The 26,087-nt window shown below is 31.0% G+C and overlaps 5 protein-coding genes across 8 annotated transcripts in view; 2 read left to right on the forward strand and 3 right to left on the reverse strand.

Annotated features, from left to right (window-relative positions):
* The window catches only part of LOC108766106 (DC-STAMP domain-containing protein 1), a 7,108-nt gene extending 4,384 nt beyond the window's left edge, over positions 1–2,724 (forward strand). The window contains exons 6-8 of the mRNA XM_018515178.1: positions 410–764; positions 1,123–1,451; positions 2,285–2,724. Coding sequence (XP_018370680.1) covers positions 410–764; positions 1,123–1,451; positions 2,285–2,606 — 1,006 coding nt within the window. The 3' untranslated portion in view covers positions 2,607–2,724. The remainder of the gene's footprint in view (positions 1–409; positions 765–1,122; positions 1,452–2,284) is intronic.
* The window catches only part of CSP4 (chemosensory protein 4), a 14,341-nt gene extending 7,456 nt beyond the window's left edge, over positions 1–6,885 (reverse strand). The window contains exons 1-4 of the mRNA XM_018515048.1: positions 6,791–6,885; positions 5,569–5,757; positions 3,653–3,847; positions 1,342–1,523 (exon numbers count right to left, since the gene is read on the reverse strand). Of these exons, the coding sequence (XP_018370550.1) occupies positions 1,342–1,523; positions 3,653–3,847; positions 5,569–5,755 (564 nt within the window). The 5' untranslated portion in view covers positions 5,756–5,757; positions 6,791–6,885. The remainder of the gene's footprint in view (positions 1–1,341; positions 1,524–3,652; positions 3,848–5,568; positions 5,758–6,790) is intronic.
* A 2,902-nt stretch (positions 6,886–9,787) lies between these two features.
* Ada2b (Transcriptional adapter 2B) lies at positions 9,788–18,101 on the reverse strand. Of its 2 annotated transcripts, XM_018515176.1 has the most exons (10): positions 17,773–18,101; positions 17,580–17,677; positions 14,880–14,939; positions 14,646–14,787; positions 13,860–14,077; positions 13,554–13,783; positions 13,210–13,441; positions 12,240–12,289; positions 11,599–11,932; positions 9,788–11,520 (listed from the first exon to the last, which is right to left on the reverse strand). In XM_018515176.1, the coding sequence occupies exons 1-10, from the start codon at positions 17,777–17,779 to the stop codon at positions 11,416–11,418; spliced, it is 1,476 nt and encodes a 491-aa protein (XP_018370678.1). In that variant the 5' UTR covers positions 17,780–18,101; the 3' UTR covers positions 9,788–11,415. The 2 variants fall into 2 exon arrangements, with proteins under 2 accessions (XP_018370678.1, XP_018370679.1); XM_018515177.1 differs by lacking the exon at positions 9,788–11,520 and having other exon boundaries at positions 11,729–11,932; positions 12,240–12,329.
* Positions 18,102–18,902: 801 nt separating this feature from the next.
* Positions 18,903–25,758, forward strand: LOC108766180 (cytochrome c oxidase subunit 7A1, mitochondrial). Of its 2 annotated transcripts, none has more exons than XM_018515331.1 (3): positions 18,903–19,059; positions 19,449–19,556; positions 25,727–25,758. In XM_018515331.1, the coding sequence occupies exons 1-3, from the start codon at positions 18,994–18,996 to the stop codon at positions 25,745–25,747; spliced, it is 195 nt and encodes a 64-aa protein (XP_018370833.1). In that variant the 5' UTR covers positions 18,903–18,993; the 3' UTR covers positions 25,748–25,758. The 2 variants fall into 2 exon arrangements, with proteins under 2 accessions (XP_018370833.1, XP_018370832.1); XM_018515330.1 differs by lacking the exon at positions 25,727–25,758 and adding an exon at positions 19,649–19,982.
* On the reverse strand, positions 20,578–26,033 carry Alg12 (Alg12 alpha-1,6-mannosyltransferase). 2 transcript variants are annotated; one of them, XM_018515327.1, is made up of 8 exons: positions 25,734–26,033; positions 24,977–25,109; positions 24,720–24,893; positions 24,038–24,191; positions 23,601–23,745; positions 23,086–23,312; positions 22,433–22,681; positions 20,578–22,364 (listed from the first exon to the last, which is right to left on the reverse strand). In XM_018515327.1, the coding sequence occupies exons 1-8, from the start codon at positions 25,857–25,859 to the stop codon at positions 20,684–20,686; spliced, it is 2,889 nt and encodes a 962-aa protein (XP_018370829.1). In that variant the 5' UTR covers positions 25,860–26,033; the 3' UTR covers positions 20,578–20,683. The 2 variants fall into 2 exon arrangements, with proteins under 2 accessions (XP_018370829.1, XP_018370831.1); XM_018515329.1 differs by lacking the exons at positions 24,977–25,109; positions 25,734–26,033 and having other exon boundaries at positions 24,697–24,745.
* Positions 26,034–26,087: the final 54 nt, after the last annotated feature.

A 26,087-nucleotide genomic window follows, 5' to 3' on the forward strand; every position in this document is an offset into this window, starting at 1 on the left:
ATTATTTATTTTCCTCTTATAAAGTTTTGAGAATTTTTTCAGAATTTTTTCAGAATTTTTTAATACCGTATTTTCTCATGTTAATAAAAATAAGAAAATGCAGTACTAAAAAGTTGATAAAAAATTCTGAAAAAATTCTCAAAACTTTATAAGAGGAAAATAAATAATATTTGAGTAAAAAATTATTCAAGGCTAATATTTTGCAATTTTTAGTAATTAGGTAATATCTTGTTAACTGCGAAAATTGCAAAAAAGTAGAGGACTTTTCGACTCAGTTTAATCCGCTCTATCTACACAAAAGTGATTGGCAAAAAAGGTCGGGACACCCTATATATATAAATTTGCCCAAACACGGCCTAAAAGTTCATTATTAAAAAATATACAAAATATATTTTATACAATTATCCAGATGTCTGTCCTTCATTTTCTTGAGAATCATCTTAAATGCTCAGACGTATCATGAGAAATATTTGAACGACATCGAACATGACAATGTATATGTTACTTCGTACTTCCGGAAAATCGATGCAAGACGGAAGGCTCGTGGTAGTCTAACTCTACTGCCCCTAAAGAAAATCGAGAGATTGAAATTCGTGGATCCATACAGCCTGCGGCCGGGCCAAGTCGAGCGGGTGCATCTGACAGGGCAAACGGTGAAGTTGATCCTCGAACTGATCAGCGTAACGACATTTATACTGATGGACAGACTCTTCTTTGAAGCACTTGATTTAATCAGAAGACACTCCTATATGGAATATACTCAGGTTTGAGATTTGGAAAGCGATTCGATCAACAATTCTTGTTATTTCTAGTTAGATTTGAGTTCAAGCCCAAGATTCAAAACATCTCTGCATATGTTCCAAGTTTAAGTTTTTATCCTCTTTTATCTGTAAATTTTAAAAAAGCTAATTTTACAAAATATTAATTTATTCAAATGTATAATACAAACAAGAAAGGAGGAAATCTACAACGAACACGTAAGCAGGAAAGTTTGAAGTAATAATAATAAACAACTAACATATAAAAATGACTAGATCTAATGCGGTTTTCCTTAAGGCGTTATATAACTTAATTATTTATTCTACCCGATCTGTTTTCAACTATAACTAGAATTTTTTCTAGGCGGGTCACCACGACTTGACCTTGGAGGTTCGCGGTATTGGAATGATAGCTTCTCTGATACGTAGCGTTATCCGCGGATTCAACGTGAAGAGGCGAGTAAAGACCGTGGTGTCCAACAGCGCGTGTCTACCGAAAGCCAGTAAAGTACCGAATTACATGATCCTCAAGATCTATTCGCTCTATCTGGCCATTTGGATGTTATTGTTCACCGCCGCTTACACGCAACGGCTGCGGCGCATAATCTGCTCGTTCTTCTACAGGAAACGCGAGAAGAGGCGTGTACTGTATCTCTACAACGAGAGTCTGAGACGCAGACTTGGTCACGCCAGGTAGAGAAGGGATTAAATATCTCACGGTTAATTTCGCAGATTCTTCAAGTATCTGCTTTGAGTTCTCTATGACTATTTCGAGAAAAGGAAAAGACAATTTTGGTGAAGTATGTAAAAATTTAGATAGATGCAAATCTGAAAATAATTTTGTTGAGCCGTCAAAATAATTATGTAAGGTTCAAGCATGACGAACAATGCTACAAAAAAGTAGAACGTTCTAGCAATCAGTTTGATTACAGTACAATGTACGATTATTACATAAATATTTTAATCTGTATGATCTAGCTATTTTAAAGTATCTCAACATAACCATTCTTTTCTGTGCACACTGAGAGAAAAATGTTTTGTATTTGTAACTATAATTACCATATTTTTTTATGGTTGTCCCAAAATTCAACTATAAAATTATAGTCACATGAATCATTTTTATGATAATTTCAACTATTTTATGGTTATAATAATTATAATTATAGTCATTTTAGGTTACCAACTATATACATTTGTTGCTAGAAATATATACATAGTTACTATTATTATAGCAGTAATAATCATAATTATAGTAATACGTAATTACAGTTACAAATATCAAACATTTTTCTCTCAGTGCATGTATGTTATCCGGGAATCTTCTTTATGAATAAGAGATTCAGTTCTCTTTCTACATCGAATCATGTATACAACTTCGAACACTACTTATTTTGATGAGGATAAAATAGCGAATTTTATACGAATAGTCAATAGTGCTCAAACTAGTTTCATGAAACAAAATTTGGAATCCATAAATGCTCAAATCTTTGCTCATTTTCGATCTTTATCTTATTTTCGATATCAAGGTTCATGCGAGCCAGGGTCAAGACTTTAGTCAGAACTCATCGGCTAGAGTACGACATAGATCCGTGGATCGCCCTGAGGACACGTTGGCCAGCACTCTGCGGTTGGTTGGTGATCTTCGCCTGGGCACGTCACAAGTGCCTCATCTGCGGCGAAGTGGAACCGAGGAAAGGTCCGCAATTCCATAGATGCACGACACCCGGATGTCCTTTCGTTCATTGTCTCGAGTGCTGGGACGATGTCGATAGAATTTGCTATGCCTGCGCAGATATTGGCGAGACGGATGACGACACGGACGAGTTCGACACTTTTGAAATAAAATAAAAGGGGAACCGGTATATGTGAACGTTTCGCTCTCTCGATACACGACCTGTTATATCCATTAATATTATGTATACCAGATTTATATAACGCATTTTTTTAATTTACGAAAGAAGCTACACGAAGGAAATAACCAATTTAAATTTAAAATTTTACTATTTTATTTACAATTATTTCTAAAAATTGAAATCTAACTAAAAATTGAAATTTTAACTAGTTCGATTTCCTGTGCTCTGTATAGGTAATGTTTTTTTTATAAAATGTACATAACAATATATAATTTGAACCTGATTTATTTAATATTAATTTTTAATAATATATAATAATAATAATAATGTACGTATTACCAAAAGTTAGTATTATTGAAAATTTATCTCTCTATGATAGTGTATTACGTATAATATATTTTTAATTATATTTACATCAACCAATTTATATATTTTGGTTATTAAATAAAATCAGAAAATACCAATACAATTAATATAATCAAAATAAAAAATCATATATTAGTTTTATATAATATATATATGTATGTATATACTGAGATGCGACAGAAAAGTTTGACATTCAGAGATTGATTCTAATATCCTAACATTTTTATAATCTTTAAATTCGGAAAATAAAATTTATATTCTTATTATTTTTTATCACACACAACATTGCTTTAAACTTTGATTACTAGTATTTATTACGCTCAGCGCTAATTGGAAAAAACTTTTTGCCGTATCACAGGCGAAAATCTTCAGCTCAGTGATAGCTATCTTATATTGCGTTGAGATCTTTTTTATGTAAAGAGATCATACGAATTGGATTCAAATGAGGAGAACGTCAGATGGTTCTATATATCATCGAGCAATGAAGATAAACATGAAGATAAATATACATGGAATATATTATGACGCATATATATTACGAACGATGTTTTATTTACACACATACGTATACATTTTAAATGTGTCAAGTTTCAACTAGAAGGACAATGACAATTAGTACTGCATCATAATAATTTTATATCGTATATTAATTTTTCTCCTTGCTCATTCCTGATTAAATCTGGACGTTTTCTTTCTTGGCCATTTCCTCATATTTCTTCGCGAATTTTTCTTCCGGATCGTATTTCGCCTTCAATAGATTCCACCACTCTCTCTTATTTGTCACTAGATGTTTTATCACCTTCCTTACCATCTCTCTCTGTTTGTCCGAACATTTTGCACATTCATTTTCTAGCGCCTCGTTTATGTGTTCTGCAATTACATGATTATTATTTATTTAATGATGCTAAATGCAATCGGATACTAATTATCTTGGTCATGTCAGGATCGAGTTTGATATCTAATAAAAATTTTTCTTAGAATTCTTCATATAATTTTTCAAAGTTTTTATGTAAATTTTAGATCTTTTCAAAATTTAAATCTCTTCTGTAATTTCTACAATTTTATAATTTTATGAAAATATTCAGATTTTTTAATATAAATTTGAATATTTTTTAGAAATATTGAAAAAATTTACACATCTTTTCTAAAATTTTAGAATTCTTCATATGTCAAATATGTTGAATATAAAACTTTTAAGATTTTGCATTCCATAATTTTCGAAGAAAACGTTTATAAAATCTGAAAACATCTAAGGTATTTTTTCAGAAATCTTTGTAAATTTACATATATATAAAATATAGCAAATTCTTAAAAATATAAGACATTATATAAGAATTTGTTTTACCAGGGCACTTAGAAAAAATATCTTTAATAGTTAATCGTATCGCGTTCTGTCAACTGTCAAAGATGTTGATATATAATTAGAGGCGTAACTTTGTGACAAATTAAATGTTTATTAGTTAAGGAGTTGTATAATTTAGCGAGCGATAAATACTTGCTGAGGAAAAACTTCCTCTCGGTTAAAAATAATTCCATATTTCGTATATAAAACTCTTTTATACATGTTATATCAGAAGCTACAAAGTTCTAGAATATTTTCGTCTCTATGGACTGGTCGTTCCATCTTATGGTAAAGTTTACCTGTTAGATAAATCTGGCAATCCGCGCGTGATTGGATAATCTTGCTACTTATACAACAGGTAAAATTTACCAAACGATGGAACAACCGGGCCTAAGAGATATTGTTTTAAAACTACTTCTGAGAATGACCTTTTTTGCAGTATATTTATACTCTTCAGGCATTATTTTAATAAAAATAAATAATGATGAGATTACTTATAATTATCCAGATAGCACAGAGAATTTAAAAAGAATTAAAAAAGAATTTAGTCGTAAATTCTGGGTTTCTTTTTTTTTTGGAAGTTCTGAAATGAATTTGTATTTTTTAAAATGACTCAATCTTGGTATAGGCTCCAACGAATAAATCCAAGGATAGATGTAAATTAGCCAATGCAAACCAACACAGGTTAGGCATTAACATTATTATACATAAGTTTTTTGTTGAATTGTTGATTTGATTTATGTTTTAATGACTTATTCAACTTTATCAAATTACAGATAATTTGAAATGTTAGATTTGAGTATTTTGTTAGATACGATAGACAGCATTATTATCAATTTATAAATATATATTAACGATACTTCAATTTACTTCGCATCACATCTTTTATGTTAAATTTATACGTCACCGATTTTATTTTTGTTTTTATACTGAGGAAGACCCAATCGCGAAAGGATTGAAACGTTTGTCAATTTTTCTCAAGAGTAAAGTATAAGATTTTACACATGCTGTGTTGGCTCGCCTTGGCTAATTTACATCTATCTTTGGATTTAAAAATGAATTCAGAATTGATGACATATGATTGAATTACGTTTAAACCCTTTATGCTATTTAATAATTATATAGAATCTATGCTTTACGCATACACAGACTGAGACAAACAACCAAATTCAATTCAACTTGTTTAAAGTTTTTTTTTTATCCAGGCTGCATTTATAATAAGAATATAAAAATCATGTGCAATACTCACTCTTCAGTTCAATAGCTTCGGGAGGGCACCTAACGTCGGGCTTGTCCAGCAAACAATCGATATATCGCTTCAACAATCGGTCATTCTGAATAATTTGATCTATATCTATATTGTCAAATCTATTAGTGTATTCTTCCGCGTAAACGACAGAAATAATGGCCAATAGGCAAAACACTGCGAGTTTCATGGCTGCAATATATACATTTAATTAAATACAAGCAAACGAAGTTAGAGTTTGGGAAAACTGTGCAAGTTGTGTCGCGAGTAATTTTGAAAAATACATAATAATATAAGCGAATTTATTAGAGCTATTACACACACTTTCCATAATTGTAACCGTAAGAATTAACCAATCAGAGCTGAAAACATTTGATATTCTTGACTGCTATTGGCTAATTCTTCTGGTATGTCGACGTCGAATGAATGCTGATTCGATCGATCAATCATTTCTAACTGGACGAGATTTGCGAATGATCGATTCGGCACTTTTTTATCAAAAACTGATATTAGAAAATGATATTGATTTGCAAAACTTATGATCTAGTAAAAATTTTTCTCAGAATTTTTATACAAATTGGGACACTTTTCAAAAATACTGAAAATATCTATATCTCTTCTTACAATTTTCCATACATACAAATTCTGAAATATTCTAAGATTTTCTATTCTATAATTTCTAAGATTTTGCATTCTATAATTTCTGAAAAAAATACCATTAACTTTTTCAAATTTTATAAGATTTCATCAGAAATTAAAGAATGACAAATCTTAGAGATCTTAGAATATTTCAGAATTCATATATATGAAATGTACACAAAACATTCTGCAAATTACATGAAAAATTTCCACCAGAGACAATGAAAAATATCGGATGAGACATAAATGCATAGATATTTGCATATTGATCAGATGATTACATGACGTGCAGCGAAGAATAAGCTTAGAGATACATAAATCTTTTCAAATATAGCCTCTTAGAAGAACGTCACAATAATTAAATTAACTTCCACAACAGTATTAATAATTGCGATGCAATTATATTTTAGGTCTTTATCGATTCTTTTTCAATCGGAATACACTGATTCACATTCAACGATGAAAAAAACTTAACCATATTCGAATCGTAAAGCGCGATAGTTAATTTACTGTGTAATCACATTCATTTTTCAAAGCGATGTCCCAACAAAGAAATCGCGCCGATTGACATGGGATAAATGCTCACCTAACACGTGTTATTCGCAGTCTGACGTATATAATTGTACGGATATCACTCGTGTGACTTGACTTTATATACGTACGAAGAGACGAACGGAATGGTGGGAATGGTACCGATTTATTCTATGAATTCTACTTAATCGTTAGCTAGCACCTTCACCTTCGCACCCGTCAGTGGAAAACACGTCATCGGCTTTAATAACGCATTATCATTTTTTTTTCTCGCTGACGGAGAACTTAAAAATGCAAGGGTGATTTTCAAGTGTTATTACCATAACTTATATAATAACTTCTTAAAAAGGAGAGAATGCTATAATATAATTTAAAATCTATTTAAATTACATACGCATTAAAAATATTAACTGGATAGTTTTCCTTTTTTAAATAACATATTTTCAGAAATCATAAAATTTTCTGTGGTTAATACAGAACGGAACGGAAAAATCTTTTTGAAAACTTTAAATTTATTACATGATTTATCATCAACTTTTAGTCTTTGAGTTATTTAAGAGACTTGTCTTGTGATTGGCAAACTATGTTTCACTTCATTCATATTCATTCTTCCTTAAAAAATTCCGTCGTGGAAGAAATGTTATTTCGATGACTGAAGATTAGTATCAATATGAATGAATTATTATGAAATATTATGTAATAACTGGATTATTGAAATCGATATCATATTTCTCAAGGTTTTTCGCAATAACTATATAATAATTTATTTTTAATTTCTAATTACATAATACTAATTTTTCAAGACTTGCTATATTTGTGAACAGTTCAGGCGATGTTCCTTCCAAAAAAATTATTTACCTCATTTTTATCGAAGTCACGTCTATAACTTTCCAAGATAAGCATGGTTGTTGATTTATAGCTTTTCGTCACGTTATTGACAAAAATATCTAAAAATCGCTTTCTTTCTCCCATATAAATTCACTTGAATTAAAACGGGTATTATAGGAGCAATAATAACATGATATACGCAGGGTTATGCAAGAAAAATATAACTGGAGGATATCGGGTAAATTAACAAAAAAACATCACGAAAAACATCATTTTTAATCTAATAGCTTTGATTAGCTCTGACTCAACGATCCTACGATGTTTGGAAGCAAATAAGAGTTATTAAAGTAATCATTATATAATTACCGAGTGCATATTACACACGTGTTTATCTCGGTATTGTTACATCAATTAAATTACTTTCTGGGAGATCAGCGGGGAAAAAGGTATAGAGTTGCAGAAATTAAAAATGCAAGTCTTTTTTAATTGAAAATATCGCATAATTTATTTCGCACAATTGTTCGACGAGTATCCATGTCGGAGTACATCATAATAAATAAGTTGTAAAGAGTTAATTTTTTGTTGTTCAATTGAGAAAATAGTGCGTACAGTGTAACACGCGTGTCAAATATTATACAGACAATTTATTGTGACCGAAGCTGTACTTCTTATATCATTCTTTATCCGACTACAGTTGTTTCATAAGAATTTTTTTTATTTCGATGTTGATACGTTATAGCTAAAATACTTTATTAACTTTATATACATAACGCGAAGATGAGATCATTAATCAATGATCGCATTCAACAGAAGTAAACACTTGGAAAATACTTTGCGTCGAATTTGAATTATACTTGAATTCTAGGAATAGAATTCTGTTTTAGTGAAGGAAACTTCCAATAATTGCAAAATAAACACTCTGCTAAATGCGACCATTAATCTCGATTGCCCATACGCACAACGCTTACAAGAAGCAGTCTCAATATAATTAGCTATGCACCACCAAATATAGTCGGATAAACGGAAGAGGTATCTGTTTAATATCTATACAAAATATAAGCGAATCGTTCGTATTTCAGCGTCGCCCTTTCATACAAATGTTTCTCTTCGCATACATACGCACACACGCGCACAAAGAGAAAGTCAAGATATAGAATTTTTCTATCTACTTAAACCTGAGTATAGGTCTCATCTCATTTACTCGTGTTATGTACAAATAGATAGGCTCTCTTTTATATCTACATAATTAGGACCTATATATACACTTCACCATATCCCTCTATTTAGACTTACATATACAATTTTCATAAGCGTGAAAATTTCGGGGACAAGTGATTTAAATGATATTTAATAATATATTATCATACAACTAAAAATTTCTGCTTTACTGTACTTTAAAGAAAATTAACATAAAAACATACATATGATATATTCTGAAAAATTTGAGTTATTTCATGTTTCATGAAATAAGAATTATAAAAATCGCAATTGTTCGTACCTAATCGACGAAAGGTCATTCACGAATCTCTTTGATTACTTTGAAATTATTTCAAAAAATGTTCAACAAAACTCGTCTGAACAAAATTCCTAACTTTTATTTATGTGTATGATAATATTCTGCTCGATAAATTATTATTAGTCTCAAATGGAAGAAAATGTAAATACATCAAAGTATAGCAAAAATAGTGATGATTCCCCTTGATGATTTCTGCATACTTTACGTATACCCCTTTGAAAGAAACGTTTCAATGAATGTTTCTTACTGAGGCAGCTTTCGTAATATCACAAAATTTAACACATGCCTACTGGCAATTAACAGATCATTTTCATCAATTTTTACTTTTACAGTAAAAATGGAAAATAATTAACGCTCCTACAGGTATCTTTTAAATGTCTTTTCCGTTCCCAAAAATCTGATTTAAAATTTTGTCGTAACAAATTTTGTCATAATAAAGACGACACTTTATATGTCGTAAAATTGTAATTATTTGTGCTTTAAAGCATATATTAGCATTAATAAGGTATCCCCTCCCTTGTCGTATATACAAATACTATACAAATAAAACAAATTATTCAATACTATACATCTTATTTTAGTTGAATATATGAATATTTGCACCAATTTTCGTCAATAAGGAATTTTTAACCCAAATATGAAAAAAATCTTTCAATTATTAAATGGATTATATAACATCACATACATAATTATGTCATTATGGTTTGCACATGATTTACATAGTACGCATAATGTATATGTAATATTTTAATTGAGAATTGGTGTAATTAAATCGATTTATCGAGGTCTAGCACTTTAAATTTCTGGTAAAAAATAAACAATTCCTCCTATACGTTACATCATTAGCCTTTCATATAGGTGTACGTAATCGATTTTAATAGCAATACAGCTACCTAATAAACAACAATAACAATCATAATAAAGTAGCCAATTCCAATATCTTTCTAGAATAAATTATATTGATCTAAAAAATTTCGACATATTTTTCATGTGCTGCTTTATGTACTATAATTTTATAATTTAAAAACAATGGCTGCGTTCAACAGAGAAAGTAGCTGTGTAACTGTTGTCTTCTTCTTCAAGTGCCATACGCTGTCATCAGCGCGTAGGCGCCTCCTTCTCGTATACCTTTGCGTGCACACTGATCGTACACAAGGTATATGGAGGCCTACAGTTTTAATGCTGATTCCTAACGGCAATTTTTAATAGGAAGATTTCCTGGGCAAGAGTATACTACTCGGTAGTTTGCTATTGCCTTCCGAAAGGAAATACGAGCGTACGAAAATTTTCGGTTTTGCCGAGGGTCGAACCCGGAATTTCTATCTAGTATAGCAGACCAGTGCACTGTCAACTATACCACGCTCGCGCTCTGTTGTAAAATTTTTCAATATAGTTGCTTTATCCATTTAGATCCATAAGCAATCAAAAACAAGAACCAATCTCATTGAAGAATTTTACAACAGTTGCAAAGCTGCTTTCTCTGCTGAACGTAGCCATTGTAAATAATCTTGATATTTCCTTATTGCCGAATATGATAACAATTAAAATAAAAAGAAAAGTGCTCAAAAGGCATGTCTACATATGGACATAACATAATGGAAGAATTAATTGAGCAATACGTTTAATGGCTCTACGTAGGCAGTGTTAAGAGATTCGTTTAAATTCAATTGGAAATAAATAAAATATTTTAAGGGTCGATTCTCATTTGTTAATCATCAAACATTTGTTAATGTTTGTTGCAATTAAATAAATTGTTTATTATTCTCAATATTTGTATTAGCCGTGCTATAATAAAAATCAGTCCAAAAGAAAAAGAATAAAGAAGCGATTGAATACTTGCTGAGATTTTATAGAATCGGCCCTGAAGTCTTTGGCCACGTTCAAGAGAGAAAACTGATCAGTAAACGAATCAGTGATTCTTTAATGTGATTGATTCGCCTTTAGTTCTTCGCTGTAATGAATCTAAGTGTAGGAATCAATCACATTAAAAAATTATTTAGTGTTGATTGATCAGTTTTCTCTCCTGAACGCAGCCATTATCAGATTTATCACAAACGCCAAACATGTAATTTGCGCCTGATAGTGAATCTATCTGATCCTACGTTGAACTATAGATCACGTTATATTATAGCAATATCCCTATGTAAAAGAAGGATCAGTAACAACATAACTACTATGCACGTATGCGTTCTTTTCTTCCGTTTCTTGTCTTTATCCATCTGCTTCACATTTAATTCCGAATCAGACTTAAAAATTTTAATTATATCTAAGACTTAGCTTATAAGATTAGAAATGACTTAGAGTGGCAAAAAAATCGTAAATTTTTACAGGTTTGATCAATTGGCTGTAATCCAACCGTTAGTTACTAAATAATGAAGAATTTTGCTTTCTGGTTCTGATTGAGGTACAATACTCAATCTCCTATTACCGGTTAAATATTCCTGTGACATTAAAAATATATATTAACAAATATTATAATTACAATAAAAAAAAATTATAATCGACGATTCATCACTTACTTGTAATAACAATGTCTTTTGCGTCAAATACTGAGTCGGCTTTAGATCAAGTTGAATACATAAGGATTTTTCTTGCTTTGTTAAAAGATGAGACGCAGCCTCCAATTCTATATCTCGCTCTTGGATAGTGGAACCACTGTTGTAACTTTTTTCGTGTAAAGAGCTGGGGCTGGAAGTCGACTGATTGGAAGTGTTTGGATTGCTATCCAACTCCGCCCACTGATTGGCTGGAGTCGTCGTCCGATTGTGATTGGCTTGACTGACTGTGGAGTTGACTAAATCTTGCTTTACAGTGTATTTTCGGTCTATGGAAGCGTAATTTTTTTCTTCTTCTCTGTAAAAAGAAATAGAAAATACGCACAATTCCTTTAGCTATACAGATCAGTATTTAATTCTAAGATTTTTAAAGTACAATAGCAGTCTAAGATATTATGACAATACTATTGCTGCTAACTTATGCAGCTTGAACAGGAGCATAGCAATAACATTAACAGAAACAATAAAGCAGACAAAATTTTCATTGAATAAACATAAACATAAAATAAATAATATGCGTGATGATATGAAAACAGTGATAATATTTATAAATTCTACAATGCAAAGTAGTATACCATTTTAATTCTACAAATATGACTTCTTACCTTCTTTTTGAGGTGCTGCGGTGTATTGGTGTGGACTGCCCACTGCTGCCCTAAGTGAAATGCAAACTGATACAATCTGTTCACAAATTCCTGGCAACACGCATCACAAACAGTAGAATTAGTTAAAAAGAAGCAAAAGCTAGTGTATACAATATAGTTAAGGGTCTAAATTCTTTCTTTTTTTAAATTTTTATTGTACATATAAATATATAAAGACAGTTAAAATTAAATATAGAAAAAATTATATTATTTTAAATAAGTTTGTGTATACGTATATATATCGTAATTTCATACAAAAGTATAAGATCATGGAATATATATAAAATTAATATAAAAAGAAAACAAAAATAGTAAGAGATAATATCTTGTTATACATGTAAATATCATAGTCACATATTTATATGCATACATAAAACATACAGATAAAAAAAAGATTAAGGACCCTATTTTGCAACTCTTAACGATAGTGTAGATGTCATTATATTATCGTTGCGCAGCATTTTTACAATATATAAAACTCGCGCAACGCCAATGTAACAATATCATTACCATTGTTAAAAGTTACAGAATAAGGGCCTTAATATCTATGTATATAAATTAATACAGTGATATAATTAACAAATTAAATATCTATAATGCGCACGAAAACATAAACATAGTATAATTAAAACAAAGCACAATAACATTGCTGTTTAATATCATTTTTTAGATAGAGATTTCACGTGATATATTTGTTTTATAGTTCCATCATACACTCATATGTACAGAGCTCTTTAGCATGCGTCAGCACTTAGTAAAAAACTACGCTAATATATTCATACTTTTGATAGATTGTAAGTACAAGCTTTTAACTAGCTTTTACGTATACACATATTTAAAAATATCACAAAATATAAAATAACTTCCATTCTACATCTATATAATGTTATAACAAGACGGAAATATTGTGAAAATAGAAATGCATACTTACAGATTTTTTTTCAGTCCAATGATCCACTGTATCGTTTTGTCTCTGAGTTTGTGCAAGAATTTGCTCGAAATGAGCGCATTCCTCATGTTTGGTAATGCCGTTCTCACGATATCGATAAAGCTCCGAGAGCCGTAAGCGCAATTCTCTTTCCCTCTCGAGATTTGTTAGGAACTGTTCGTGCTCTTGTGCTGTGTAAAACTGTGCAAATACACGCATTCTGTCCCTAAATTCTCTGTATTGAATAAAAAAAACCAGCTTAATACACATGAACCAAAGAAAATTAAATATCTGTTAAAATGTTTCATAAACAATAAAAGAAAAAAGTACATTAATATAAAGCGTACTTCTCTTCTTTCGTCCATTTTTTCTTTATTCCTTTATCTTTCCTAGATGACGCGAAGAAAGCCGACACAAGCTGGTAATCTCTCACGACGCGTTTTCGTCTGGCTCGCTCTCTGAGATTATTGGTGTACATATCAACTTGCGCTAGTTTAAGTGCGATATCAAGATCATCGTCTTCGGCAGGATTCAGGAACAATGAAGATACGAGAGATTCAGCCTCATGATTGTAATCCTGAAAAAAAAAACATAATAAATAAATCACATTTAAAAAATCAAGTCAAATCAAATTTTTAGAATGCTGATTTTACTCTTTCAAAATCATCTCGTTGGGGCATGTACCCCAGTTGCGCGGCTTCTTCTGGGGTGATATCTAATGGTGGTAATTTAGATGTGAGGTCAGGCGATAGAGGACCATGATCAGACTTCGTCTGATCCGTAAGATTTGGTACGTAGCTATCTGTGGGTGGCCATGTATGTTTTCCGATGTTACCATTAAGATACCTTGCGATATATTCTTCTTTTGCTTCTGTAATGATAAATAAATAAAGTCTGTAATAACGGAATGTTGAATAGCACAGTGCTAGAGTAGTTGTCTACCAAGCAAAAGATCCGAGTTCAAATCTCGGATTTTCCATCCCACATATATAAGACCAAACATAAATTATTAAATACATTTTCCAGTTTTTCAAACTGTGTTCCAAACACAACCTTAAAACACAGTCGAAAACTGAAATAATAACACTACATCATGTATTTAATTCCAAGGTGACTAGCAATCGTGATACATTTAAGGCGATGCTAAAGCCTCCTGTTTTACCCACATTTCCATTGGGTGAAAAATCTCTGTATTGGATGTACGAATTGCAAAAGTATTAATAAGTATTACATAAGTCTTTAAACAATAACAACAAAATACTATGAACAATCATGCAGGATAGGCATCCAACTTTAGCTCTAGAGCTAGAACGCTTTCTCTATCTCGTTTAGTTGGATATGACTGATACAAAAGATAAAAGATAGAAGACGATAAGAATGAATTGAAAAAAATTGACTCTAGATTTTGTGACATTTATAAAGTATGCTAGTTAAATTACCTTCTGGCGTACGCGTCTCGATATGTTTGCTGATGTCCTCCCAGTTTCCGAACCCAAATTGTTCGATTGCGTCCAGGAGTCTCAGCTGTTCTCTGGCTGTCCAGTTGCCACGACCATTGAATATGCTGATCGTACCAGAGTCCTAAATCAATGCGTGCAAAAGTATATTAACATGCTAAGTTCTGTAGCACGCAATTTCAAAATTGTCTTTGTTCACAATATACTGATACGTACCATAAATTGATAGGCATGATTATTTTTATGTTGACCAATTTCAGCACCGGCGGAAAAACACTAAAAATAATTTACAAAATTAATGTTTCAATTATATTTTAAATTTTGCATATATATTTTTTAATTAATACAAATAAATAGAGAAGCGCCAAGTACAGTCAAGACAGGATTTTCGTGCATAATAATTTCTATGTGAATTATTACATGTTCCATTTCTACAAACGGTACATTAAATAAAGCCGGTTTTGGGATGCGCTCCGTTTTACGCATGATGTGCATAAGTATATCATTTTATCCTTTCTGAATTCGGTGAATAACAAGAATAAAATAATACATCATGCGCATCATGCATGAAACAAAACGTATACTTGAAATGCAGTTAAATTAAAGTTGGAATATTAATATCACAAATCAATCGTTAATTGAATAATAATGCTAATAAACCATCATCTCAGTCAGGATGATATTTTCTATAATAAATTTTTTATAGTGTTTTAAAATGTTTATATATTAGCATTAGTATTATTTAATTGACAATCGATGTAAAAGCCTACGATTTTTCTTGCTAAATTGCTTGCGTTTTAGTAAATTACTAGAATTACATATCAGAACACAGAATTTCTAGTAATTTATTGAAACGCAAGCAAATGCAATCCAGCAAAAAAAAAACACAATATGAACACATAGATTTTATTTGTGATACTACTATTCTAGCTTCAGTTTGGGACGTTTGGGTGTTTTAAGACCAGCCGTGTTTGGCACGCAGCTTGAAGAACTGGAAAATGTATTTAATAATTTACGTAGAAATATTATTAGGTTTTGACTATGTTTTGACTATATTTTAACGTTCTTCTATTTATTTATATTATAATTACATAAATGAGTCTAAATTAATTTATTATTTTTCAATTAATATTAAATTTGTGTGCGAGTATACATTTCACATATAGATACATTTAATAAAAACTGCTTTTCTTTTAGGACATGTAGTTGACACAAAGTTGTTTTATCTTTGTTAATCATTGAATGCTAAGAATAAAACGACATTTATATCTACTACGTCTACTAAAAGGAAAGCAGCCAAAGATACACTTTCAAATCTTTAGTGTCATTTTTTGCGAAACACTAATAAAATGTAAGATATAAATAATTTAAACGGCAAATAATATTAAATATTGCTGATTAAATTATTATGAGAAATATACATATTTGCCTATTTCAATAATTCTTTAATTATACCACTCATTATTTTAAAATTACAATATCAAAACTTTACAGATATCATAATTCAAAATATCTATCATTAAAGGTTGGAGCACAGACCTATGCATAATGCACATACAATATAAAAGTATATCCACACAAACTTAAATAGCTGCATAAAGTATGCATAAAGAAAATTATCCAATCGCATTTTTCTTATAAAGATATATGTAAAATGTGATTAAATAATTTTCTTTATGTACACTTTATTTAATTTTAATGTTTTTAGACCCTAAGAAAATCAGTATCTTTTATTTCATAGAAAAAAAGGAAATAAAAGACTTTGATTTATTTTCTATGCATTATGCATTGTGCATTATGACTGCTCCCACCTAAAGACTTTGGACCAATGAGCATCCAACATAAAGGCGTCATGTTGATTTACATAAGGCTCATTGGTCCAGAAGCCTCATGCCATGCTTATGCAGTTTATATCATTTCGGGTACCATTTAATGACATAAGATGTCATAAATATCGTTCTACCTTTCTTTGTATTTCATGAGTAACAAAGACAGAACGATCCTAGTGTCTAATAACATTTTCCACTGGAAATATTGGTGCAACACAGGTGCACACTGATTGTGAGTGCAATTGAATGCAAATCAGATTACATATTTCCAGTGTTAATAAATTTAACCTTTAATTACAGATTTTTCATTGATAAACTTATAATTTTAAAAAGAATAAATTATGTATTAACCTCGAAAATATGTAAAATGATTTGTATTCAATTGCATTAGCTTTCCCAGTGAAAAATGTTATGATAGAAAAAACCCTTTGTGTGATAGTCCTGAAGGCTTGTTCTTGGTCATTGCACTAAAGTATCTACAATGGAGAAGTACTTAAGAAATTGATTAATCACAGTTGAATATGAGAAGAATAATAAACTATGATTAGTTAACTTCTTAAAGTTTACTGCTCTTTTACAGACACCGTGTAAAATTTTCTATCTCGCTTTTGCCAAAGTCTTAATATAAAATCCATGTGTTGGCTGCACCTTTCGCACTCAGAATGTTCTCAGTCTCAAATACTTAAATATATATATTTATCTCATTTTAAATGCAAACATTTTTAAGGAAGAAATAATTTTCCTATCTGTTTCAATTCAAGTACTACAATAAATGTACAAAAGTTTAGCTATAAAGAACTACATCTTTAGTCATAAATTTCATTCATAGGTTCGAGAATAGAGTAAAAGAGGAAGGGGATGGGGGAGAAATAGGGGAGAGACATGGAAACGTAAAAGCGAATACGATCGAAAGTATACAAGCAACACAGAAAAAAATGAATAAATATTTAACGAAAAGGAGGGGGGAAAAAACCTAGCATGAGAGGGAAAAAGAACAAGAGCAACGGAAAGGTCGAAAAAGATGAAAAGAGGGAGGCAAGACTGGGTATCACGTGATTCAAAATGGTCGTCCGAACCGTCGACCCACCTGCAGGCAAAGGTCGAATTCGGGGCACTCGATGCACTTGACACGTAGGCCCGCGATGTCCTCCTGGCAATAGGTGCAGCTGTATTGCGCATACAAATCTGAAACGCAAAACGCATAATTACGTACAAAGACCGGCGATTATAACGGCAAGGGGGCGCGAAAGGGTCGCTCGACGCCAACATGGAATACGCACCCGCCATTGTTTTGCTGGATCCTTCCAGAACAGATTCGGATGACGTCACCGCATACCATCGAGCTGTGAATTTTACGATATCACGAGATGCCGAGTCGCGGTGCCACCGCTGTAACCATCATCTTTCGGCTCGCGTAGACTCACGCGAGAACGCCAACGTCGCAGAATCGCGACGCGTCTCACCCTACGAGACGTTCGGTTCACCCCGTACAGGCGTGCTCGGGCCGCTCAGGCGTGCTCGAGTCGCGAGGAACACCGATCAAAAAAACAAAAAAAAGGAAGGGTCGTGTTTACGACTGTTGCGTCGCGCGACGGATACGCATGCGCCGGGCGCCAGGCTCTCTCAGCTGCTCGAACGTGGCCTTCCACCGACAACTAGTGACTCTTGGATCTCTTGGCGATTCTCACATAGCGTTTTCGGCCCGATCGGGTTTGCACCAACCTGGGTTGGATTAATCTTTCCTATTGGTTGACGTCACCCGCTCTACCAATAGGAGGGCACAAAACGCCATTAATCCAACCCAGGTTGGTACAAACCTAGCCGGGCCGAAAATGCTAACAGTTTCGCTTCGTTACCGCCAGGCACCAATATGCGCGGGAAAGTGCACAGCGGTAACCAATAAACATGTTAGGGGGTGTAAGCTTATTGGCTACCGCGTCACACTTTACCGCGCGATAAACGTTTCCGCGTCCACGGTGTAGGAGACAATGGGTACGTTTTCATGAGTCACTCAAACTGATCGTTTTAACAACAAAAATTATGATCAAAATTGACGAATAGCTGCGTTTCAGAAGAAAAGTAGCGTTGCAAGTTGCAACTGTGTAAAATTCTATAATTAGTTTATACATTTAAATCCAGTGAGGAACTAGGGGCAAGACCAATCATATTAAAGAATTTTACAACATGGCTGCGTTTGGTGTCACGTGATTATGTCACTGATTGAATCAAATAGATAATTATAATGAATGGTTTATAATTTTAATTTCTTGTTTGAAAAATGAAAAATTGTAATTATTGCAACCGAATTGATAACACCAATAGAAGATTAAATTATGACTTTAAATAATATATTATCTTTCTTTGCAATAACTATATCTATTTCTTTTTTAAAATATGTGTTGCTTTTCTAAACATTTGGTTTCTTAGTAACCGATGAACAAAAAAAAAGATAAGATCACTAATATTTATTTATTTTTGTCAGACCTAAATGTTAACAAAGCATGTTGCACGGAGTTGCCATTAAACCAGGGAGAATTTCGAAAATGTTTAAATGGAATATGCACAAGGTAACGCAATATAAGTAACTCAGAATTTTCTAATAACACGTTAAATATTATAATTAATTGTTAATATGTTCCATTGCTGTATAAAAAGAACCGTAATTCTTATTATCATAATTTTAAATTATATTGTATTATTGTGAGTTAATGTAAAAAATGTGTGTCTGTTAATAATAAAATAAACTTAAAACTGAATCATATAGTTTCGCAAAGCATTTTTCTATTAATTAAAATTATTAATTTTTTTATAAATAAAATTTCTCAAAAGCTCTTACTTACATAAAACAGACCTTGATAGAAACAGAAGGAATAAATCCTTTATGCCAATTTAATAAGTAAACGTAGAATACTGAATTTTCAAAAAAATATTAAGAAATCTTTAACTTTCAATTTAGATACGTGTGTACAATGCTCTATTACCACGAAAATTATTTGGCACAAACCAATCGCTCGTAGAGTGCAAGGAATTCCAGAAATTTAAATTGAAGCAGGCAAAGATGCAGGTATATTCGTAACTCAAAACAATTTTTTAAATTTGACTTAAGAATTATATAAAAAAAAATCAATATTAATGCATGGCATCATAAATTTCTAGTGTGATGATGGACTTCCAGTCTATTTAAAAGGTGGCATACGCGATAAAATTGTGTTTTACATTCTATCAAGTGTGGTCTTTGTTAACACAATACTATCAGTATACACACTTATTCAATCAGAATATTGTGATCATATGCCAAAGAAATCATAAAGAGTTCCCCTTTTAAACAGTTCATGTCGGAACTTTTTCTCTAGAAGGTTCAGATATTTTATTTGATATAATCGAATTTGTAAATTAGAATATCTAATTTCATTTTATGTAAAACATCAATACATCTGATATATTACACACGCATTCAAACATACACACGCGACTACATGTTTTACATACATTTATATTCTTAATATTGTGTGTGTGTTTCTAACTTTGGAAGAGATTTAATAAGTCTATTAATCACTGTATTATTATGATACTCTATAAATGTTGAATGGAAATTATTCATCAGTCTGTTAAATATTGTATAATGAATTCCATGGAACATAGAAATTTATAATTCATTTCACTCTTAATTCATTTAACATATGGTTTGTTACAAGCGTGATGTGACATAATCAGCTACATATTTAAGCAATACTAAATGCAAAAATTGTAAAAAGACAACAGTGCAACTCATACTATAGTTTAATGTTTACAACTTATGAACATGGTTATGTCCATAATTGTAATTTCAGATGAATAAAAATATATAATTACAAATAAAGCCATAATATGGCTATAAAATATATCCTTATTGTAATTATACATATATTATTTTAGCGTATTAGGTAAATTTTGTGCTCCATGATGATTTAGATCATATCCATGATATAAATATATGAAAAATTGTATAACATTTGTTTTCTCTATCGCATGTAGGAAAGTCAATTTTGTACTTTCTATATTGATAATAAGCGAGCATATATTAAAAAATACAATATGTTGTGATATCACAGAAAAACATATTTACATTATGTTACAATATTACACGTTCGTTTTGCTAGTAACACTTAATAAAGTTACTTAGAAACATTATTAAATAAAGTTTCTTATAACTCATTCTTTACTTTTCTCTAAGCTTTCTTTTCCATTGATATTTATAATATTTACATTGGATTTCTCTGCAACAGATTTTCTTTGACTTTCTGATATATAAGTATCTGTGTCATGTAAGTTGGCTGCATATTCTTTTGATAAAGATTTTTTTCTTTGTTGTATTAGAGCTTTTAGAGCTTCGTTAAATTGCAGCAATGTTTCAGCGATTGGCCGTTCCATATATTTAGCTGCAATTTCGTCGAATTGATCATCCTCCTCTGAAGTTAATTCATGTTTAATGTATTTGAATTGATCTATTATTTCCTTAAGACTTTCTCTAGCATCTTTTATCATTACTTGACCATTATTTTCTGCAGAATAATCCACTTCCATAGGCGAATCACTCTCAATATAATTTGCATTGCTCATATCGTTTGATACTATTGTATCATCATGTATGAAATTTTTTTCAAATTCTTTAAACTGATTTATTATGTTCCTTATACTTTCTCTTACATTCACTAATTTAGGTGTTTCAATTCTCTCTTCCTTATTCTCTTCCTCTGCAATTTTTGCTTCAGGAAATTCTGCGTTAACTTTGTGTCGTGATTTTACAATCTTTTTTGCATCTGTTTTTACATCTACAATTTCGTTCTCTTCTTCTATTATATCCTCAGATTGTTCTAAATTATCTGATTTTGTTATCTTCATTTTATCTTTCTTTTGTAAAACTGATTTCTGTTTACTAATTGTACGTTCATCTTTCACATGTTCTTTCTTAAGTTCTTCTCCCGTTATTGTTGATTTATCTATAAAAATTGGTGGTTCTTTTAATTCCTGTTTCAATATTTCTACTCTTTTTAATATATGTGCTACTCCTTTCTTTTTCATTGATTTTATGGGAAGTTCTACATTTTTTCGTTCATCATTGACCTCTCTCCTCTGTTTAGCTTCTAGCATTTTTTCTTGAATTATTTTTTTTATACTTTCTTTAATACCTTGAGTTTCTTGACGTAGATTTGTATCCTCTTTAGATTTTCCCTTAATATTTTCTTCAATTTTTATTTTTTTATCAAATTTCACATCATTGATATCTAAAACATCGTTGAAATCTTCCTGAGAATCAATATTTTCTTCGTTTTTATCTCTTGAATCCGACGATAATTTATTTATACTTTCAGTTTTCCATGTAGTAGTATTTTCCATAGATATGTTATCATCTGCCAAATCAAATATTTCTACTTTTTTTATTGCATCATTTTCTTTTTTAGTCTCTTCAAATTCAACATCTGAAAATTTTTGTTCAACAGTTTCTTTTGCTTCTTCAAGTTTTTCTAGCGAGTCTACAACTTTATTAATTATTTCTTCTTTAAAAGACATGTTTAATTTTACATCTTTTATATCATCTACCTGATCTGTAAAATATTTTATAGAAGTTTGTGAACTTGCTTTATTAGTATCATACTTGATATTCGATTTTCTTTTCATAATAAATATGCTAGGCCTTGTTTTAATTCTAATAGGTGGTAACATATTATAATTTAATGTTATATGCGAAAATCCATCGATAGAATCAATAATATCATGAGTTTTAAGATAAGGCTTTATACTCGGTGAAAATTTGTTTCTTCCTCCTATCAAGAGATGAGTAAATTGTAGCATTTCAGGGTCATCAATAGTAAGGTTTTCTTGTTTTGAGTAACTGTAACATAATGAATAATCTTGCTATTAAAAAGTATCATAATGGGGGAGTTAAGCAAAGTAACTTACATCCAAGTAGCATTCGTCTGTGTAAATCTTGATACTCCGGTTTGTGCAGTTAACACATCAATATGCACATGTATTGGCTCGATAGAGCCTCTCTCAAGTCTGTGCAATCTAGCAATTGCCAAACCTCCAGGGTAATTAAAACTGGCCACACACAGTAGAAACATGGAGAACATAGCATTTAATACAAGATGACTCAAGACTACTATCGCTAGAAAACTATTCCACGTCGTTTTTGCTCTGTTTTCCCATCTAATTTTCAACAAGAAACAATTTTTTAATTATTACATTATATTATATATGTATAGCTACAAAGATTTATAATCTAAAGCTTAATTCTCATTATGCCACATCAGTGGCAATCTGATCTCTATAACTGTGTTAATTCTAGACTATTTTATTGACAAAAAATATATACATTTATTAATAATTATTTATTTATATTTATTTAAAATTATATATAATTATTATAAAAGAAAGATAGTATGTTATATCAGCATTTTTCGCTTATATTTTTACTAAGAGCAAAAGAACATGTTAATAATAATCGTAATTTTGTAATCTTTATAATTAATATACGTTTAAAAAAATCATGTTGATAAATTAGAATGGAATTACTGATGAAAAAATAATTAATTCGAATAAAATATACTTACATTCTGTGGCAAGCAGCAGCTGCGGCAACATTTAACAATGGGAATACATATATTACAAATCTCAATTCCTTATGTGGTAAAAACGAAAATAATATAACGAATAGGATAGCTGGAACAGTAAGCACGCGAACTCTGATATCCCAGAACATCCCAAGAGGAATTAGAAAATATGAAAATGCTAGACCTCTTGGCAAGGCTGAATAGAAGTACCATAAAAATGGTGATGTCTATTTATGTGTTAAGTTCATTTATGTACCGATATACATATTAAAAAATTATAAATATATACTGAAAGATCTCTACCAAACGAAATATCTCAACAATCAAAAGTGTCTTTTTCAGAATTTATGAGTTTATCGTGTACTATATATACAATCTGAAATTTGAATAAACACTAGCCTAGTGATGTGACAGATCAAAAACAATTTTTTCTAACACTACACAATCCAAGATTATCATCCGAGATATTGAAAATCTTTAATGAAAAACCTTATTATTACATCTAAAAAGGATACACCCCATTCGCTGCTTTTGTTAAGAATAGTGTTGAAATAAAACACTTCGCCTTCTGGCCATACTAAGCGTCTCCAGAATATTGAATCTGTAGCAATAGTAAGTGCTAAGAACAATACACCAGCTGGAACCGCAATTTTAAGCAGTCTAAAAATTATTATAAAACATTATTGTGTAATAAGTAATTTGGAAAGAAAATTATATAGAAGATTAGATATCTTTTTAATATAATGGTGTGAAATCAAATCGGACTTGTGTCTCAATAAAATCCAAGGAATTTTCATGGTAATGTATGCAATACACATAACGATTAGAGATTTGACTTGAAAGCTTACAAATCTGTGCAGTTTTGCAGAAGACCCCATGATGATTTTAATTTCTGTTTGTAATCTTACAGCCATATTAGGAATCAATGGTCCATGACATAATATGTAAATACCTTTGTACAGAAAGTGTCTGGCTCGCTATATTGTGTAAGAGGAACAATCCCAAAAGTATGGCAAGTTCTGCTCTGAATATTATTATCGCTGCAGCCGATGACCAGATAAACAACACATGACTTTTCCTCAACCATCCAAATAAGGCCAGTAATACTGCAATATTATATTCATTAATTAAAAAAAAAGAATATATGAAATTATACCGATTATTTGCTACAACATATTTCGAAAATATAATTTTAGTGTAGTAACTAATTTTAGAAGAATAAAAATATGTTCTTTTAAAATACGATCTTTTTTCTTTGTGTTTCCATTCTTTTTCTGTAAGCAATCAAAATTACAATTTTTTTAATAAATACTAAATAGAAATGGAAGGAGCTACTAGTCGAGCAGGTTGTTTGTACTAATTGTATATATTTCTAAAATAGACAAATAATAAACGTTTTGACCCCTATTGGGTCATTATCAATGTTATTTATAATATAATTATTATGATATAAATTTAAAATCGTCCCTAAATCGCATTAATATATGTAATCATCCCTAACGCAAAAACAATTTTTTAGTCATGCCATTGTTGTAGCAAATGAACAATACGAATCAAGCGTTTTAATATGATAAAGAAATATTAAAAAATTAGCAAGGATGGTATACATACACATAAAAGTTTTACTTTATTACCTAAAGGCATAACCATAATGTTTGGCAGTGGACGACTAAGATAGTACATAAAATGATATTGTGTCACAGTTATGGCCACGAACCACTTCGTAAACTGCACCCCAAAGATTTTTTGTAAAACCTGTCTATATAACTTGAGTGTAGATATTACCAATAATCCCAATATTGCTCTTACTAAAAAAAAATTATATTAAACCTTTTATTCTACGAAAAAATATGTATGATTATTATATTCTAACTAAAATTATTGAACTTACCTATATACTGAGCAAAAAATTTATTGAGTTTTAAGTAATTAATACATGCCACCAATGGTGAAGCAAGACCAGATACGATAATAGGTCCCAAAAAGGAACGTGGCACAACTCCAGGAAATTCATGATGATCATACTGTTAGGAAAAAAATATCAAAAATCTATTAACAATATAAGAATAATATCCACTTAGTAAATTCATAAATTAATATAGCCAATCAAAAAATTAACTGAAAAATTAACATAATTATAAAAGCAAATGAAAACTTGCGTTTCCATTTTTTCAAACGAAATGTCTACTCTAAATATCTACTTTAAATATCTAATTATCTATTTTAATATACTCTACCAGTAGTAAATTTCAAAATAGACATTACATATTCACTTATCCTAATTGAAACATTGTTTCAATTCAAAACGTTTAAATCACTACTGAAAAGTTGTTAATTTTGAGAAATGTATCACTTTTCCATCGAAGCAGCAATACGTCTGCCAGAAATATCAGCAGAAAAGATAACATTTGAGTAAAGAATAAAAAAATACGAAATCGCCCGCTAATGCATTAAATGAACTCGGAGCGGCATCAGCTGATCGCGAGTTTATAAATACACATATCTGATACTAAATATAATACGGCACTTTTTGTGTGCTGGCTGCCTGATTACAATCAATCGGCCAAGATGGACAATAATTATTGAATAACACCATATCCAATTGGATTTGGACGATTCAATGATCCGTTTAATGTTTCAGTCATTACCTCTGTTAAATTGAAGCCGTGATAAAGAACATCGTGCATCGCCTGCAGATTGAAACTCTCCTCGACTTTCGTAAATGGGCAATATAGCAGATGAACCACGGACACCAAGATAATCAGCTGATCCATGATCACCGTTGTGCGTTCACGCAAAATATATGTTGTTACTTGACAAACTCTTGGATCTTGTCATGATATAAATTCAACGTGACACAAAGGACACTTTTTTCTTTCGTCCAAACACACCGCGTGTCGCCGCGACGTTATTACACTGCCACAGTATACAACAGTATACAACACTGCAACCACCACGTATCACGTATCTGTTACAAAACGGAGTAACTGGCGCATGCGTCT

This window comes from Trachymyrmex cornetzi, unplaced genomic scaffold (genome assembly GCF_001594075.2).
Source record: "Trachymyrmex cornetzi isolate Tcor2-1 unplaced genomic scaffold, Tcor1.1 scaffold57, whole genome shotgun sequence".
In the NCBI taxonomy this organism is placed as follows: domain Eukaryota; kingdom Metazoa; phylum Arthropoda; class Insecta; order Hymenoptera; family Formicidae; genus Trachymyrmex; species Trachymyrmex cornetzi.